A 19,398-nucleotide genomic window follows, 5' to 3' on the forward strand; every position below is an offset into this window, starting at 1 on the left:
GTAATAACCACTCTCTTTCTACATGCACCACCAACTCCTCAGGCTTACTAAAATGCAAATGTTGTGTAACACCAAAGGCACAATGTGCTTCATTCCATAGAAAATTCAGCAACTCACAGTCAGTGTAGGTGTTTCAGAGCAAGTGGGCACCTGAGCAAAGTTACACAAGTGTTCTCTAAACTTCTGCTATTGTAAGTGCACAGAACTCCTATTTTGACTATGCTGAAATTCTGGAGTTTATCATATGCCTAGAAGTCCTCAGTTCTGAGAAAACTAGTTAAAACTCCTGAAGGCTCCATTTTGTGTGTGTATTTAGAGTACAATTAATATACATTGACTGCTTTGACCTGTGTTATTTAAAACATCATCAACGGCATGAGAAAGAGGGGATGCTGTCAGTAATTTAACAGTTACAAGGCTTGTTCAGGAAGGGAGAAAATGCTTCTTCAGTAGCTGAGTGCTTGAAATTTAGTGTGGTCATTCCTCAGGAATAACATGTCTAATTACTTTTTTAAATCTGGACAGTAGTACACAACATGCTACCATGTTCATCCTCAGAGGCAAACTCCAATAAAGCTTCAACACAGAGAGAATCAAAGTTCATTCTTTTAGAGTTTCACTCTTAATTGCTAATTGTCAGCTGCCAAAAGGAGTAAGCAACAGGACTGGTAAACCTTGCTCATCTTGAATGTAAATAGATAGCAAATTGTAAAATTAATTAATCTAGAGTGCTGACTGGTGAGAAGACATAGGTTACCATGGGGTGTATCTCATGGTGTCTGCTCTCAAGTCTTTACCTCAGCATACTCTGTTCTTTTGGTGCTGGAGTTCCTGCTGAAAAAAACAAAAGACCAATTTCTCATGAAGCAGCTCCTGCACTCCTGTATTTTATAGCATAAAATATTAAGGTAGCCCCAAGCTGGCACTAATTGATGGTGTAGCTGCTACAGACGGTTTTTTTTACTTGTCTACCTAAGTTATAGTGCATACAGAGTTCTACTTCAGAAAACCTCAGTGTCTTAATAAAGAATAAAGCTAAAATTTAATCTGAAATTAAAGGTACAGTATGTTTCCAAAACCAGACTGATGTTTATAACAAGTCCTTCTTCCTCTGCTAAACTGCTCTGGAAATGAAATATGCCTCTTTTGTGGTTTATGGTGTTACTGGCAAGATTGATGGTGGAGATGATTCTCCAGGCACCAAAAATACATGCAGATCTCTACAGATGTCCCTAATAAAAAACTTCACTTGCATTTGGTCCAAGCTCTCATGACTCCATTGTTGTAGGTTGTCATTTGGTAGATCTCTTAAAATATTCTTATCCCACCATTCAGTATCATTTTTCTAAAATTGAGAAAGATACATGCAAAGGGAGAATTTAAATACCATATCAATCACTCAGCATAGAACATGTAAATTAGCCAAATCATGTTGAGAATATTCTATCTTTTTGTAAATATGTTGGTCTGGTTGAAAAAGGCAGACAAATTTTTGAACATAAAAGCCCTTTTTCAGGTCTAAAATAGAAGCAGCAAATATTGCTACTGCAACATGACAAATACATGAAGGATGTCAAAACATTTACAATTAATTTGCTTTTACTCAGTTGTAACTGAAACCTTCATCTTTAGCACAGTAGTCTAAAGTTGGTAGGTGACTCATGCCTAATGTATTGGCCCTTTCTTATATTTTGTAAAATTTTTACAACTGCATCAACTATTGCAGGGAACAGATTTAGGCTCCTACAAAGAAAGGGAAATGCACAGTTCATTTCTTATATCCAATGTTTATTGTAAACTGCACAATCCAGTATAAGATATATGTCCTGTTTTATGAGAAGTTATCTGAAATGTGTGACCCCAGCATAAGCAAAAGTGAATCTTATTTATTTAGAAGTGGCAGCACTGTTGGGTGGGTCTCCTAAAGTTCTTGTGGGTTTGACTCCATATTTTCCTTTGTATCCACCCCCTGAGCTTCTGCCAAGCCTACCATGCTTCATTTCAGGCTCTCGCTTTGTACCTACTAATTAAGGACTTTCAATGTGTGTATGTATTCTACAATCAAATATGATCTCACAGGCAGTTTAAAGAAGTAAATGGTTGCAAATAGCAGCTGAAAATTATTTTTTTTCTCTTTTGAGACATATGAGCTGTCATACATGAAATGTAAAATATTTCTGCAATAATATCCGTATCAGAACATGAGAAAAACTTAGTTGTATCAATAGATACACTACTTCATTCCTCACTGCTGATATCTGGAAACGTTTTGTTCATGCCAAGTAGCTTCTAACTCCAGCCTCGGCTATTCTACTTCCACTTTGAATTTGACAACTCTGCTGTCCATTGCGTCTTTAAAGAAATTATAAAAGCATAACTAGGTAACATAAGAGTAGAACCATAGAACAATTTAGGTTGGAAAAGACCTTTAAGATCATAAAGTCCAACCGTTAACCCAAGACTGCAAAGACTAGACCGTGTCCCTGAGCGCTGCATCTGTGTGTTTTTTAAACACCTCCAGGGGTGGTGATTCCACCACCTCCCAGGGCAGCCTGTTCCAATGCTTGAAAGGAAGAATGCTATAAATCATTAATGCTAGTGCAGATATTCCACAGCATCTTGAAACCATGCCATGTAATCTGAGAAATTATTAGAATATATAATTAACAGAAACAGAATAAGGCTAAAAATGGTCCTATTAACTGAGTCTAGCACATCCTGGGAGAATATGTGCTCTGTCGGGTGAAGGTGATGACGGTATATTAAATTGCTATTAACAATTTTATTTTATCCTGTAATTCTCACTGGCATTGTGCTTTGCAATGTTTGACAGGTAGAAAAACTAGTATACTAATGTTCCAGAAGATGCAAATGAAGGCAAGAAATTTCCATAGTTTCAATCTTTTCACATTGAGATCACTGTAAGGTTCAATATGGTGTCAGATTTATCAGTAAGGAAACTGACATGTCAGTAAGGAACTTAAAATTGCATTTCTGATTACATCATTAGGCATTAAAGGCCAAGTGGCTTCTTTTCAAAAAGGAGCGCTATTAAAAACATACGGCTGGATTAATATGAAAAATACTTTTCTTACCTGTACTGCTGCCTGAGATTTCTTAAAATAATGAAACTGAAGGAAGTCAACATGATTAAATTCAGCTATCATATCCCATTTGGAGTTTCGTTGTTGTCGTTCTATGATCCTGGAGAATCTTTAAATAGTCAATTTCATCTTGTTTTAAAGTTGATACTTCATTTAACCTTTGATTTTAAAATACAGATCAATATTTCCCTTACTCCTGCACAGGAATATTAATTAATGTAAAGAACTACTCCTAATGGAATTCTTGTAGATGGTTGGTTGGAGGGATTTTTTTGGAAGCATTCCACTTGAGCTTTATCAAAAATGACTTTTACAAAGTTGAAATTGTATTTTTATTCTTTTATTTTAGTAATCTTAAAGCAATCCGATTTTTAATGATCACATATCCTCTAACAATATTCATTGTAGTAGAAATGGCACTTGTCTTTGATTTGTGTTTAACACACTCCTGTACAAGTTTGTTCTTTGTTGTTAGGCATTTGCAGTGTTTTATTTAGTGGTGGTTTGTCTTCTGTTTATAAATTATTTCAGCATATATGGAATAGTTTGTATTGCCAACCCAATAATTTTACGTGGATAAAATGATGCCTAGGTAAATGTCTGTGGACCAATTAACTCAAGGGTTTGCACAGTAGAAATGTTCACTTGTGGAGTGCAGTCTGACCTGCCTAGATCAATGATGTTCAGTCCCACAACAAACGGCTCATAATCTCAATAAACTGTTCTTTTTGCCCTCTTCCTTTCCTGTAAATAAACAAAGAAACTCCAGAGGCAGAGAAATTGAATTATGCCAATGTTTTATTTAATTCATTGACTCTGAATATTCTGGTTTTCCTTTGAGGATTTCGACTTTCCCAAAAAGTATGTTTTGCAGCTCAACACCACAGGGGTACCATGACCAAACCTTGTTTTATGTCTTTCCCATTTTTGCATTGCAGTCTAATGAAGGTAGCCATATGTAACACACATGCTTTTCATGAAGAATTTAGCTGTTCCTTGCAGTGGGGAAGTATTTGTTGTATATTGGGTTGTAGTTTGTTTTCCTATTTCTGAATATTTGTTCTTTGTTGATTCATCATTCCCAAGATTTGTTACATCTACTTTTTTTCCATTCTGAACAGATGGCTCTGATATCTTGGGGGATCCTGGTAAAGAAGTAATTAGTTATGCTTACATGCAAACACTTCTAATACCTTAATCCTCTTACAAAGACTTACCAAATACTTTTACTTTAGCTTCATTTGGAAGTGTCCACAGTTCCTTTGTTCAGTTTGATAAGTAAAAATATATAATAGCATGAACAGAATGATAGTCTTTATAAGCATGAAGACACAATTCTTGTTAGCTGCCGTCCTAGAATTCTTCAGACAACCTTTCCTTGAATGAGAGCTTCCCTTAAGCCAAGGGGACTTTTGCTCCTATTGCTTTCAGTGGAAGGTTTTACAAATCTTATTTGATAGAGCACTTGGTAGGAATGGAAAGACAAAGTCTTCTACTGTGAAAATGTAGTTTCTGCAAAACAGATGTGTGGGCAGATAAGTGGACAGATGCCTTTCTCATCAGAACACATGGTCAGAATAGCTATTCCCAAGACTTTGCTTTTGTTAACAGTTTTAATGTTCCTCCCTCAGAACAGTTCAATTTGCAACTTTTAATTCTTCTCTCCTGGAGAGTTTTTTTCCAATTCTTTTTGCAGGTTAAACTGGCAGCCTCTGGCATAAGGGCTGCTGGAAACCCTGTGGAGCTCTCATACCAGGACCAAAGTCTGGTTACAAGGTGTGGTTTTGAGGAGACACTGTGATTCTGTTTTCTGACTGAGAAGATACCAATTTCATGCTATTGTTTGACAGATTTTTCTGGACTTAATTGAAGAGCAATATAAACATTTTCTGTGGGTTTCACACATTAAACTTTATGAAGGTCTTCTCTCTCTAAGCATTAAAGCCTGTTTCAACAAACCAACCTAAAAAAAGAAAGGGGCTGGACTCAGCACTCGGGAAGTACCGCTTCCAGTTTGAGCACTCTTTAGTCTTTATGAAAAAACACTGCAATAAAGTCCTTAAACATTGTCCAGTATTTATAAACTAGGATCCCTGAAGAAAGCTGCAATGGTATTTGTGGGTGTTGGATAAATTTAAAAATCAGTGTGATTATTTAAATATGTACGGCCATGTTTGATTACTTGTGGCAACAAAATAACATCTAAGTTTATACACTTGCATGCTCTTACCTACTCAGATATAGTCCTTGAGTAATCCCAGTGGATACTATTTAACTTAAAAATAGCATTCAGTCCTGTAATTTCTCTGCTGGCAGTTGAACACCCAGTGCTACGCTACACCCTACATGTTCCTTTATTTTCCTAATTAAAGTTTGTGAGGCACTAAACAGTTGTTGTTCAGGATGGCTGTAAATAGCATTTTTGTATTTACATAGAATAGTATAGAATAAATGATCTGTAGTCAGTGATAGAATAGGGTGCATAATATCTGCCAGGGACTTTGCTGATATGCAGGCTTCTAGCTGCTGTAGGTGTACAACTGAGTCTTGAAATTGCTTTGACCTTTTCATGTCACCTCAAAAAGTAATCAGCCACATCCAAAAGCCTTATTACAGTTTTGCTCTGCTTGTTTTGATTTATTACTGATTTCAAGAGTTTAGCCCATTTTCAATACTACAGCAAGCTTTCTATTTCTTGGTCATTTCAGATCTTGTTCAGAGCTTGTGAGCCATCATTTTCATTCTGCTTTCTGACTTACCCAAGTTCTGTGGGACAGCTGTAACTTGTATATTTTATGAGAGGAGCCTATTGAACCAAAACTTTTTGCTTAATATGAAAGCTGGTGGAGGACACTGGATAGAAGTACAGACTGAAATCAAACATTCAATGTGAATGTTCTTAAACATTCAAATTCAGGGTGCGGATCAAACCTGAATTTCCCCAAAATTTCAGATGTTTGAATTTGCTATAAATAATGTTGGGTTTGTTGTAAATTTCACATTGTGAGTTGGACATACTTGTAGATGGTTTAATATTAAAGCTAATTTACACAACCTAACAGGAAGAGTATAATTAAAATTAAGTTAATACAAAATTTATCACTTTTTAATGCAACCCTGTCAACTGGGATTTCATGAATGTGATGGCAAGAAAACTTTATGCTTTTTCCAATGATCTGAATTATTTTTATGGTAATGATTATTCCAGTTCACATTGTAATGACTTGATGACATGTGTTTCCTGGTTCTCATCCTGTAGGATATGATGATTCTTCCTTAGATAAGAATTTTCAAATGTTTATTTTGTAACATTATGCCATGGTATTAAAGAAGGAGAAGAGAAATTGTTTGGCCTCAGAGTAAAAGAAATTGTTTTCTACAGGTCTAACAGTTTTAGCTGAACTGTTCCACTACCTTGCCATAAAATGTTTTATCATCAATAGTTTATTCTCTCAATTCTGCTTTTAGTCATATCAAGTATATATTGCTATACATAGGTTTCAATTTACAGCTAGAGAGAAACAGAAATTCAGTAATAACTTGTTTTAAAACAACATGCGGTTTATTTGTTTGAATTAGGCCCAGGAGAAAAAGCATGACAATAATGTTAGTTCACCTTTGCACTTGGAGTCCATCTGAAAGAAGGTGAAGCTATTTATGCAATTATAGATTATTTAAGGAAATGGAAAGAGCATGATTGAAGATACAACGTCAGTCATGGAGAAGGAATAATCTTTATTACCGAACAGAATGAAAATACAAGCCTTCCATCAAGTTTCCAATGTTTCTTGCCGTTCTTTACTAGTATTAACGTTACTGTATTCCCTTATTATCATCCTGAGTGTCTCCGTCATTACCCACAGGCTGCAACATTCTTCTGTAGAGTTTTATGCTCTTATTATACTAGTTTATAATCCTAATGGTCCTTTTTAAGCTCCTTTCCTTAGCTACCATTTTCAGATTGTAGTTGTTTACTATTTCATATATTTCTTTGTTTTCTTAAAATGGACTGGATAAACAGAAAATTTCCCCTTCCCAAGAGTTCAGGGGGGTTATTTTTGTGTGCTTTGCTTGGCTGTACAAATCTGCTGCCTCTTAATGTAGAGCTGGAAAATGATTATCAGATTACCTTTAATTTTGGTTGATGCATTTCTGCCAGGCAGAACCAATAATCACTGTAATAGTTTTGTTTTCTAAATCTACTTCTGCTGTTTTTACTTGTACTCTCAAAGGCAGCAACATTGCCAGAAGGGTTAAATACTTTACATTGTAGTGTTATGTATGAGCAAGGGCTTTTCATTGTTTATTTTAGGCTCAGCCATGAATTTCATCTAGGCTTTCTGCACTTAATACAAACCTTTTCTGCAACAAAAGCAATTCTAGAGGGTCAATTCAGGCTGCATATTAAAATTAGTGCTAGTGATGGGATGAATGTCCTATAAAATTCTGCTTGCAAAGCTGCCTGTTTTTCTTCAAGGCAAGCATGAAACATGAACGTTCTATTTTCAGGTCATCATCACAGAAAAATGTATTTTCCTAAATCCGCTTGCTCCTTTGAATCACACAGCAGTAAAGACTGCCCTGTATCTTTCTTTGATTTTCTTATTCAAAAAGGGTGGAGCATTTCTGCATGTTTTGCCATTCAAACATTCCTGGTTGTTCTATTTTCAACTCAAAATTTTTAAATTAGTAACAGATGTGCTGATTCTTTTGACTGAAACAGAGGGTAAATTTTTCTACCATATTTTTATTAAAGTTTTTTAAACTTTTACTGCTTATTGAACCCAGAGTGCTAGTTTTTGTTACCAGCCTTCACCGTAAACAGCATTTTACACTGCAGAAATCTCACTGAAGTCAGTGGGAGGTAATCCTGATACTATAAGTATGATGAAGGGCAGCAGAACGTATTTGGAGTGACTATAAAATGCAGCTAGACTATAAAAGAGCTAGACCTCAATAAGGTGTAGCATCCCAGTATTGCATATCCCAACCTGTTACAGGCATGTTTTGTTAATGTATCGTCCCCACTTACACCAAAATTGCAAAGCAGGTTGCCCAGAAAATAACTGTCATACATGCATACATGTTATTGGTAATGCTGGTCCATTGGCACAAAATGTGTAGAAAACTCTTGTGCAGCAAAACTCCCAGGAAACTTTATAGCTCTTGTGCACAATGGATTTGGGGGTCTCAGTAGGTGTGAAGCAGGAAGGAATGTTTGTGATAGGACACAAGACTTTAGAGGAAAAAAACCTAAGGAAGATCAAATTCCAGTTTATGGAACAGCATTTTGATGTTTAAGTTGTAACCATGAGGTTGAATTAAAGGTGGAGCTATTATGAATTTGTCATACCGCTTTCTGCTCCTGAATAATCTTTATTACTGTAATGTTTTTATGTGCAAATCTCATCCTTTCTCCTTCCGTATTTGTTGACATATGAGTACTTGTGATAACACAGATGCTGGTATAATCTTTAATTCTCCTTAAGCTTTTGAAATTTTTTTGTTAATGATAATACAGGTGCATGATTTCTCACTTGAATCTCTAGGTCATCTAGCAATGAGAACTGGTAAATAATACAGACTGTAATACTTTCCGGTAGTGATTTTTAAAAAGATTTGAAGGCCAAATAGGTCTTGACCTTCTGGTGCGCAAAAGGAAACAAACACCATGTTGAACATGTAAAAGGCAGTATACAACCATTTTTGTAGGTAGAATACCTGCTTTGCTTAAAAGGGGGTGAAAAGCATTCACTAATATATAACTGAAGAAGCTTGGGGTTTTTTCCTTCCAAGAATACTGAAAATATTCAAGGTATGTTTAGGGGCCATTATGAAATGGGAATGAAAGAAATACCAAAGCAAATTGCAGTTTGCTGTTGTGAAAATACCTCTGATTCACACTTAAGAATATTTCACATATTTTAAATTTTTAAAGTTTGGTTTTTACTTATGAGCATTTCAAGTTGTCTTGAGAAATTATACAGTTCAAACATTCAGACTTTAGAGAAGTGGAGTGAAATTAAATTTATTTTTCAGTTAATAGAAGTCTTTTGTCAAAAATGCTTTCCCATTGATGGAACAGTGAACATCATCTGGGTGCTTTAAGACCCCTGGGCTGAATTGCTATATTTATCTAAATAGGAGTTACATTAATGCAAATTGTCTGTCTTTTGATGAGACTGAAGTAATTCCCTTTATTTTTTTTTCTTGGGTCAGGAGGAAAGATGTCACTTGGATGTCAGGAAGCTTTTGAAGTCTTCAAGCGGGACCGTGCTGACAGCATAATCATTGAGGACAACAAAAAGCTTCTAAAACAGAGGTGAGTATCACAGCAAGATACAGCTGGAGGTAGACATCTGAGAGTTCATTTTGAGTCTGGGTAGGAATGCATAATTTTACACCAGACATCCCAGGCTTCTGTAGAGAACTTGATACACAAACTTTTCCTTTTCTTACTGAGGATATTTCATATTCAGAAGGCACAGAGTGGTGACAGAATAAAAGTCTGGATAGAACATGAAAGTGGCATGAGGAATCTTAGTGCATATTTCCTCTGGTTTTATTCATCTTTTCTTCATAGCCATGTTGAAGCAATGGGGTAATAGTATTCATGATCATGAATTATCCAGAGGAAGTAAGATCCATGTGACCGAACCAATTATTGCAACTACTTCCATTGTCAGAAATGCTTTACTGGCTTCAGCACTGAGTTGGACAGTAAGCTAGGAGATGTTTAACATGTGCTTTTGTCTGTTGTTCCTAGCTTGTTTGCCAAGTGATTTTAGCTTCTCTCTGCCACTTTTGCACTCAAAAAACAGAAAAAATACTTTTCTTCTCCACATTAAATGCTGGCAAAACATTTCAAAACCTTCCAGTGAAGATGGTGGTAATAACATAACATTGAAAGCATCGATTTCCATAAAGCAGATTTTAATCATCTTGGAAATTAATCCACCAACAGTTGTCCATGTCGATTGAATAACAGTACTGTTTCAGTGTCAGTTTTTCAAGTATTAATGTGCCATGCACTCCAAGAAAAATACAAAATTTTGAGATTGGAGATGCCAAAAGCAGTCTCTCAGTCAACTCTTGTAACTAACATTTGCCCTAACAGGGGGTTTTTTTGTTTGTTTGTTGGGGGTTTTTTTGTCTTGGGTTTTCTCCTTCTCCTGCTTTCTTCTGCTTTTTTAATAACATAATTTTCCCACTTAGTAGGCATGAAAGACATTGTTTTCAATGTCATTGAGTCTTATACTCACCTACTTCCATGAAACTGAGGCAAGAAATGTTCTCCACATCTCTGTGACTTATTCAAGATATTGCTATTTGTCACTTTCCTGAACTGGTTAACTTTCTGCCTGGATCTATAACTTGGCCACAGGGACACAAATTGCCAAAATATTAGATGTATGTAAGAATTTATCCATGTAAATTGGATGTTTAATGATGCCTTTCTTCTGATCAGTGTATCAGATGATGCCACATCACTGCACCATCACTGCACAAATAATTACACTGCAATCATTTCTGGCATTGCTGTCAATTGAGCAGAACACTTCATGGTCACAACACAATAATGGGAGCAATACAGTTCTAAGCCATGCCCTGTGTTTCCTCTAGTTAATCACAATTCTTCCATATTTTCTGTTTTATATTACTATGAAGCAAACCGGTATTTCCTTCTGGTTTCAGAACATGTAATAGAGATGGGCAGAACCCACAAAGTTTGATGCCAGATTTGGTTTCCCTAAAGGACAGAGATTCAAACTAATGCCTTGAGTAACCCCTTTTTAATATGCATCAGCTGATTGTTGAAATCACTACTAGTGTGAATATTGATATGCTGGAGCAAGACAGTTTACCCCTGCCATTTGCAGTCATTTTTAGCAAAGATGCCTATAGCTCCAAGTTTACCAAATTAATTAGAATGGATTTATATAAAGTCAAGTCTGTAATTTGGAATGCAGCCTCTGAACTACCAGTTAGACAAAAGCTCTGTTACCCAGCCAGTGTTCAAATTGCACAGGAAGAAGTGTGTGGACACCACATGTTTAAAGATTACCATAACTTCCCTTTATATGTAGGCCTCTCATGTTAATAATTTTGTTTGTAGTTACATAACCACTTCTGTCATACCACAGAGAGTATTTGGTTCACAAATTACTTATTTTTAGCTGTCTTCTTTTTCCTTTGGGTATTTTGGGTAGATTTTCTTGGCTTGCTAATTATCATAGAATCACAGAATAATTTGGGTTGGAAAGGACCTTTAAAGGTCATCTAGTCAAACCCTCCTGCAGTGAGCAGGGACATCTTCAAGCAGATTAGGTTGCTTGGAGCCCCATCCTTGAATGTTTCCAGGGATGGGGCATCTACCACCTCTGCACAACCTGTGCCAGTGTTTCACTGCCCTCATAGTGAAGATTTTCTTCTTTATATCGAATCTAAATCTATCCTCTTTCAGTTTAAAGCCATTCCCCCTCATCTTATCACTACATGCCTTTGTAAAAAGTCCCCCTCCAGCTTTCTTGCAGGCCCCTGTTAGGCACTGGAAGGCTGCTGCAAGGTCTCCCCAGAGCCTTGCCTTCTCCAGGCTGAACTACCCCAGCCTTTCTCAGCCTGTCCTCACAGGAGAGGTGCTCCAGCCCTCTAATCACCTTCTGGACCCTGCTCTGGACCCACTCCAACAGGTTCATGTGTTTCCAGTGCTGAGGGCTCCAGAGCTGGGTGCAGTACTCCAGGGGGGTCTCACGAGAGTGGAGCAGAGGGGCAGAATCACCTCATTCAGCCTGCTGATTACTCTTCTTTTGATGCAGCCCAGGATACTGTTGGCCACCTGGACTGCAAGTGCATGTTGCTGGCTCATGTCCAGCTTTTCATCCACCAGTACCCCCAAGTCCTTCTCAGCAGGGCTGCTTTCAATCTCTTCATTCCCCAGGCTGTATTGGTACCAACACCTGCCCTGAGCCAGGTGCAAGACCCTGCACGTGGCCTTGTTGAACCTCATGAGGTTCTTGAGGACCAGGACACGCTTCTTGAGCTTGTCCTGGTCCCTCTGGATGGTATCCCATTCCTCAGGTGTGTCAACTGCACCACTCAACTTGGTGTTATATGCGAACTTGCTGAGAGTGCATTCCATCCCACTATGTCATTGATGAAGATAATAAACACTACTGGTACCAATACAGACACCTAAGAAACACCATTTTTCACCAGCCTCTATCTGGACATTGAGAATTTTACTAGTACCCTCTGGATGCAACCATCCAACCAATTCCTCGTCCTCTGAGCAGTCCATCCATCAAATCCATAGCTCTCCAATTTAGAGAGAAGGATGCTGTGGAGGACTGTGTCAATGGCCTTACAGAAGTTCACATGGATGGCATCTCTGGCTCTTCCCTTGTCCACTGGTGTAGTCATTCCATCACAGAAGTTCACTAGGTTGGTCAGACAGGACTTGCCCTTGGTGAAGCCATGGTGTAACTCAGTACCATCTTTGTATTTTAAAAGTGGGGAAACTTATATAGTTAAGGATAATTTCTCTCTGAAGCTCATTTACTGACTTACTGTTCAAGTGAAAAGCAATAGATTCACACTATCCTATTAGGACAGTTGCCTATGGGAAGTGGCTTTGTAACATCGAAACAGTGATCTTCTACAGCTTAGTTTGCTGGTAATACGAAGCAATCCTTTTTCAGTTTTCTTCTATATATTAATAACTGCTGCACTGCTTAAAAGAAATCCCAGGCAGAATCCAATTTCTGCAGTTTGGACTTCTTATACTTAACTTCCAGAGAACTAAATAATATCCTGTTTCTCAATGCAACCATGTCCTCTTAGCACTGTTTCTCTGAGAAGGAGAAAAATGCATCTCATTTTCTGGTGAAATATACTACCAAGATATCTTCCCAGCTGAGACACTTCAATCTAATATTGCATACTGTACGAAGCTTTTAAATCCCATCCTAAACAATATATCCAGTAGTAAAATCCTACGGAGTTTACAGATATAATGTAAATCTAGTTTCCATTCTGTTATTCTCCGTTATTTTTTTCCACTTTCTCCTTTCATCTCTTTCTGTGTTTCAGATGGTTAGCAGCTAACTTGTGTTTTCAGTATCTATGGATGAGTTTCATGGAAAAGATGAGTTTCACTTTGGTCATTTGTTGTAATTTCTAGTAATTAAAAATGAGTGAATGTTCATTTAATTCACTAAATGTCTCCATTCTCTCATTAGACAGCCTCTGAGTTTGTGTTGGTTTACATTATGAGTTGGAGTTTTGTTTTTCAAAATATTTATTTTTTAATTATTGGCATTTACATTCAAAGAGTGAAGTCTTTGCAAGTATGCTTGTTCCACTAAAATTAGTGGTTAAGTTCACCTTGGGGTTTCATCATGGAATATTTTTTTTGTAGGTAATAGAAGCCATGATTTGGCAACTTCAGCCTTTCTGTGGAGTGGTGTCCATGTAGGATACACATGAACTCTTTTCAGCTAACGATATAATTGTTCACTCATGACTGTTCATAGCAATACCACCTTTATGCAAAATAATGCCACGTTCTTATTGGAGTGTCAGAAATAGCTTTTCCCCTTTCAATATTAGAGACAAATCTTCTGTCTTTATCTGGTTTATTTTATTTGACTATGATTCATAGTCACAGATGGAATTTTTTGGACTGTCATAAATTAATGCCAAATTTCAGTTTATGTTATTGTGCCAGTTTATAAACTGTGGTGTTTGAGAAACAGATGCATGGCCCATTCCACTGTTGGCAGGAACCTACGAATAAGGGCTGGATAGATAGCTGGCTTCAGCTTGTCCTGCTAAATCTCTCTGTGAACATGAATCAGAATGAATAATCAGCAGGAGATTTACCTCTGGAATTACTAAGGAATTGATGAACTTAGTATTTGGCTCATGGGAGCTGAGGGAAAGAAAGAGAGAATTGCTTTCGGGTGTTTCCCTTTGATCTTTACACAATCTTCGAGGCCTGCTTGTGTGCTCTAGGACAACATCAGTGGAAAAAACTTATATAAAAGTCTCACAGATCATTCAAAGGCTTCTGCCTTCTCTATGTAAGAAACAGTAAGTGCTGAGAAACCCTCCAGCTCCAGCCATTTATTAGCCTTGTTGAAATCAGCCTTGAAAGAAAATGTTCATGAGCAGGTAGGAATGCGGGCACCTGAAATTCTAACTTGTTCCAATTTTACAGAGAAAAGGACTAATTAGTTGAGAAGGGGCAATTTTCCAAACCCCACCTCCCCAGAGGAAAGTCTTATTTCTTTACTCTGTTTTGCCATTGTTTGACTTAGACAGATATACAACTCGTGGATTTCCTCAGTTACTTTGGCTAGACCAAGACTCTTCCCGATCAGCTGAAGACTTGTTTAACAATTAAGTTTTACAGTTCTACACCCACATTCAGCAAGGTTCAACTTGTACATATTCAAGTAACAATTCAGAATTTCATGTCAAGCCTAATGTCCTACACAAATGTCACAATGTAGCAAATCATCCTACATTTTAAAATATTGGCATTTAGACTATTACAATGGATATTTCCTTGAACAAGCCTCAGTTCTGTCAGAGACTCTTGAGACTTTGCCATTGTACATTGAATTGACTGTCATTATTTTTACAGCAGAATATGCTTGGCATCTGAAAGCCTGATATGTATGCCATTTGTCATCAATAATTTTATATAGTACTGAGTTGAATAAGTGTAAGAGAACAATTATGACAGCGACTGCTGTAAAAGATCAAAATACTACAGAAAAAAAAAGCACAAAAGGAGAAGGCATCAAATTCTAGCAGACTGCAGGAAATGTAGAGAATATAAGTGAATTTGGAAAGCTCTGTAGACAGCTGTTTTTCAAGGATCTGCTTAGATCTGACACATATTTCACATACCATGTGAAAATCTGATTATTTAAATATAATAAGGAAGTGGTCATTGAATTAATTTGGAACCTGATGGGAATTTCAGAATTTAAAAAAACCTGATTTCCAGTTTTGATTTGAGGTCAAGCTATTTGCATACTACAAAAACGGAGTTTCCAAAGCCTGATTCATTGATTTGTTTCTATCCTTCTCAGCTTGTTTCTTGCTTGCTACTTGCATATCTTCATGTGGCTAGCTTTGGCTTGTGTTGGTATTTGAGCAGTAGCTGAATATCATCTGAAAGTCTGCATTTGCATAAGAACTATCTGTAGAAAAAAAAAATAATTTAGTTTTGTCATACTTTCTCATATTTCTGATTGAGAGGTGTTTTGGTGACTGGGATGTACATTTTCACACAGCACAAACAGCAGCCATCAGCAATATGCAAATTACAGGCTGAAATTTGAAAATTCCTGGTGAGAAGAAGTTCTAATACTTTCAAACATTTTGTTTTGACTTTGCTTGGGTTCTTTTTATTTTACTTTTATATAACTGTATGTTAACACTTTGCACGTAATGTAGCATATTAAATTTAATACTGTAGTATAATATGAATATTTAAGACAATCCAATCATTAGAATTGAAATAACATAATTTTTAAAATACAAAAGTCAAATAAATTTGTTTTGTCCATCTATAAAACATATTTGTTGCATGGTTTCTTTCAGAAATTATTTCTTTTAGACCAGACAATCTTTTCTGATGGAAAATTGTTTCCAGCTAGTTCTACTGACAAATCAAAAAGTAATTCTGTATTTTATTGTGAACAACTAGTTTAACTTCTTGTTTTTTAAATTACTTCAGTACCATTATGTTTTTATTGACAGGTTTGCTGAAGCTAAATGCCTTGGGGAAAAATTAAATGAAGTGAGAAATAAAATAAGTGAGTACATTTTAACTTCATTTTACCTTTTAGCTGATGAAATCACAGCATTCAGAGGATATGGGAAGAGAATCTAATTTCTAAAAGAAAAGAGTCAATGCATTACTAAGATTTCCAATACAGTAAATGGTTAGGTGATGATAGCAGTAATAATTTTATGTACTGGTTTTGATTATTTCAAATACTATCATGTGAAAAAAAGCTCTGTTCTTTGCTTGACAGGATGTCTAAAGTCTATCAGAAGGAGAAGTTAAAGTATTAGCACTGGGTTTTCTGAATTTTATTTTGGGATAAAAGGATCCAAAACCATAATTTCAAATTGTGATATTGACAGATTAAGGATTGTATTTATCTATAAATTTATATAGCTTCTGATAAAAGATCTCATTGTTGAATTACCCCTCTGCATTTCCTTTGCACAGATTAATTAGAACAATTTTGAGGAGCCCCTCAGCTTCGTGGGGGTTTTCATAATTTTTTGCTATAAATCCCCAACAGCATACTCTTGGCTTCCAGTTTCAGATTGTTTAAAGCCAAAAATCACTCACATATACATTCAGCCCCAGGCTAGGTCTTATCTGATCCTCCTAGGAGTCTTTGATATGTTTGTAGTTGATTTCTGGGTTCTGTTGTTTCAAGGCCTGTAGCTTCTTTCCTAAGAATTGTCTATCCAGTCTCTCTGCCAGATGTGAAACACAGTTTTGTCCTCTATCCCTGAAGTCCTTTGAGATCAGGTCCATGTCCTCCTGTATGCACACATTCAGGTGAACCAAGTCTCTTCAAGCTTCCAGATACAGGCTGTGAGGGGCTAGATTTAAGGGTAATCTGGCATCCAGGTGCAGTGATATAGACCTTGCTCTCAATTTCTGTCTCCTTCCTCTTTGGGTGGCACCAGCACAATAAAGTCATTATCATCACTTCTTGCCTTACAACTGTAGCTGACTTCTGGGAAAGGACAAAAATTTCATGGCATTCCTGACAAGAGCTCTGTACTTTCACCATAGCCGTGATTATATTCTATGTGGTCGCGACAGTAGCTACTGCCAGATTCCCCTCCCAATCACCTTCGGGTATACCACAAGTCCCTCAGAGATATTATGCAGTATATTTAAAGTCATGTCAGCTATGCAGAAAGCCTCAGCCATGTTGGCACTGTGTTTTCAAACCGCAGCACAAAGGGTGTTTGGAAGCGATCCAGAACTAGAGACATCAGGTGTTGAGCCCTGCTGGAGCAGTGTTCTGAACACCGTGTTATTTCTACAAGACACTTGATTCACCCTGCCTTCTCTCAGTAGGCTCATTTGTCTCCTTCAGACTGGCCAGCACATAAATGTCAGTACAGAACTTGTGCGTGGATATCCACAGATTGGCCCATGAAAGCAGAATTTCAATATCCACCTTGCAACTATGGGTCTCTCTGGTGTCCATATAAACTCACATAAATCCTGCCAAGTAGTCTTTCTCCCGTGATAAACTTGGAAGAGCAGGTTAAGCCTACTATCAAGGACAATGCCAAGTAACAGGAAGCATCTCCAAGGTGAATAATGCTTTCAGCTTTTGGGCAGTGGTGTGCACAGGTGTGAACATGAGCCATCACATCAGGATACCAGCTTTTTCTCTCTGCTGCCATCTTGAAGTCCACACTGTCCTGATTTACCTCTGTCTCCTAGATTTATTTGTCTGTGATAAGCCCAAGAGATTTTGTGGCTTAAATAAGGTAAAGCCAAAGTCAGCACTAGGTGTCAAATTCCTTTCTCTTGGTGAAGTTGAGATCCACTTTGGAGCAGGCATAAGTGAACACCAGCAATAAGCAGCCACACACAAGCACATCTTTCTCAGTGCCTGGGGCTGCAACTGTGCTGCTTGAAGACAGAACCCTAGCAGCCACCTTACATATACCTTATATCTTTACAAATGTCTTAGGGGATGAACAAATGTTTGGAGGGTGTAGGAGACAGTATACGATGTGGTGGAACACATGCCTGTTCTGAAGGTACCACTTGTACTGTCATGTTGGGACAAGACTTGTGTGGTCTGTAAGTCTCCTGAGATTTGCAGGAGTCTAATGTGGCAGCTCTTAGAAATAATGTACTGAAGCAACATAGATGTAGCTGCTCAAGACTCTGTTTCCATGGTTCCCAGCAAAATCTAAAATAAATCCTTGGTTTGGATTGAATCGTTGTGGGTTTTTCTCCAGTAAGTTAGACAAAACTTCTGATAGCTATAGTGCAGTAGAGTATGGCTTTTCCTGCAATTAAAAGCATCTGTTTCAAAATTTGTTTTTGGTTAAGTTCTTCAGTGTTGTAAGTGAAGCAGTGAAGTATATGTGGGAACAGGAACGGAACAAAAATCTGCATATTCATATGTATATCTAGCCCAAAAAACCAAACAGATCCCTTGAACAAAACAAGCAGCTGTGTAACAATTCAGTATCATTGTGCTGAACTTGACAATGCTTATATGCCTCCTATAGGAAATGGTAATAGCTTGTAGTCCACAAGAATATTGAAAAGCTCCTTTAAGAGTCAAACTAGAAATGACTCCAAAGTTCTAAGAAAAATTGCTCAAAATTACACATTTTGGTTTTGTTTTGGTATGTAAAGTTCAATTACAAGTGAAGTGTTTTCAAATTGAAAATTAGTTTTATTTCTCTCAATATTATTTTTTTTTTGGTTGTAAAATGGAAAAACAGTCTTTTCATTTAGTTTGTACTGTAATTCTACCATATAAGCAAGAAATTCCATCCATGTTGTATCCTTTTATAGCTATCCCTAAGCTGATCTATGCAGATTATGAAGACGTACGTTACTTTGTGGATGGTTTTTAAGCAGTGATGTCTGAGGCTTGAGAGTGATCATATTGTACATTCTTTCCTTCAGTTCCTTCTGTGTTTTTTAGTCATAACTTTTAATAAATCTACCTATTATCACCTCTTTAACAATTATTAAATCTTTGCATTCAGTGTGACACTTTCTGGCTTCTTCAGCTTAGTCAATGCAATTACACTAGTTTGTATTACACTAGCAGCCTGAAAAAAACCTTTTGGTTAGGTCTGTCTCATCATAGCATACATATTCAGAAGGCCATTAAGGATGCTAAGTAAAGTTACTAACGTGCCAAATTTTTACTGAAAACGTGGTAGGAGAAATAAGAGTAATTTGTGGCCTGCAACTAGATATTTAATTTACTTTTATTGTTGTTTTGGTTTCTTTAAGCATTCCTGGCTGCCTTGTTGTGCACAATCAAGAACAGATCCCATCAATATCAGTTTCTGTTATTTCTAAGCTACACTTAATAGTATAAAACTATGTACCACAGAGGCCATAGAGCCTATTTCATGCAGTCTCATTATATTTTGAGATAGTGACAGCAGTTGGCTGTAACTTTTATGTCACAATACCCTTTCATACTGACTTTGGAAATATTAGTGTTTGGCAGAGAAAATTACACAAAATGCTCCAACC

The 19,398-nt window shown here is 37.0% G+C and overlaps 1 protein-coding gene across 1 annotated transcript in view; it reads left to right on the plus strand.

Annotated features, from left to right (window-relative positions):
- KIF6 (kinesin family member 6) overlaps nucleotides 1-19,398 on the plus strand; it is a 158,356-nt gene that overhangs the window by 92,206 nt on the left and 46,752 nt on the right. The window contains 3 exon segments of the mRNA XM_056357424.1: nucleotides 6,502-6,508; nucleotides 9,286-9,426; nucleotides 15,879-15,934. Of these exon segments, the coding sequence (XP_056213399.1) occupies nucleotides 6,502-6,508; nucleotides 9,286-9,426; nucleotides 15,879-15,934 (204 nt within the window).

The sequence above is a fragment of the Falco biarmicus genome, chromosome 12, assembly GCF_023638135.1.
Source record: "Falco biarmicus isolate bFalBia1 chromosome 12, bFalBia1.pri, whole genome shotgun sequence".
In the NCBI taxonomy this organism is placed as follows: domain Eukaryota; kingdom Metazoa; phylum Chordata; class Aves; order Falconiformes; family Falconidae; genus Falco; species Falco biarmicus.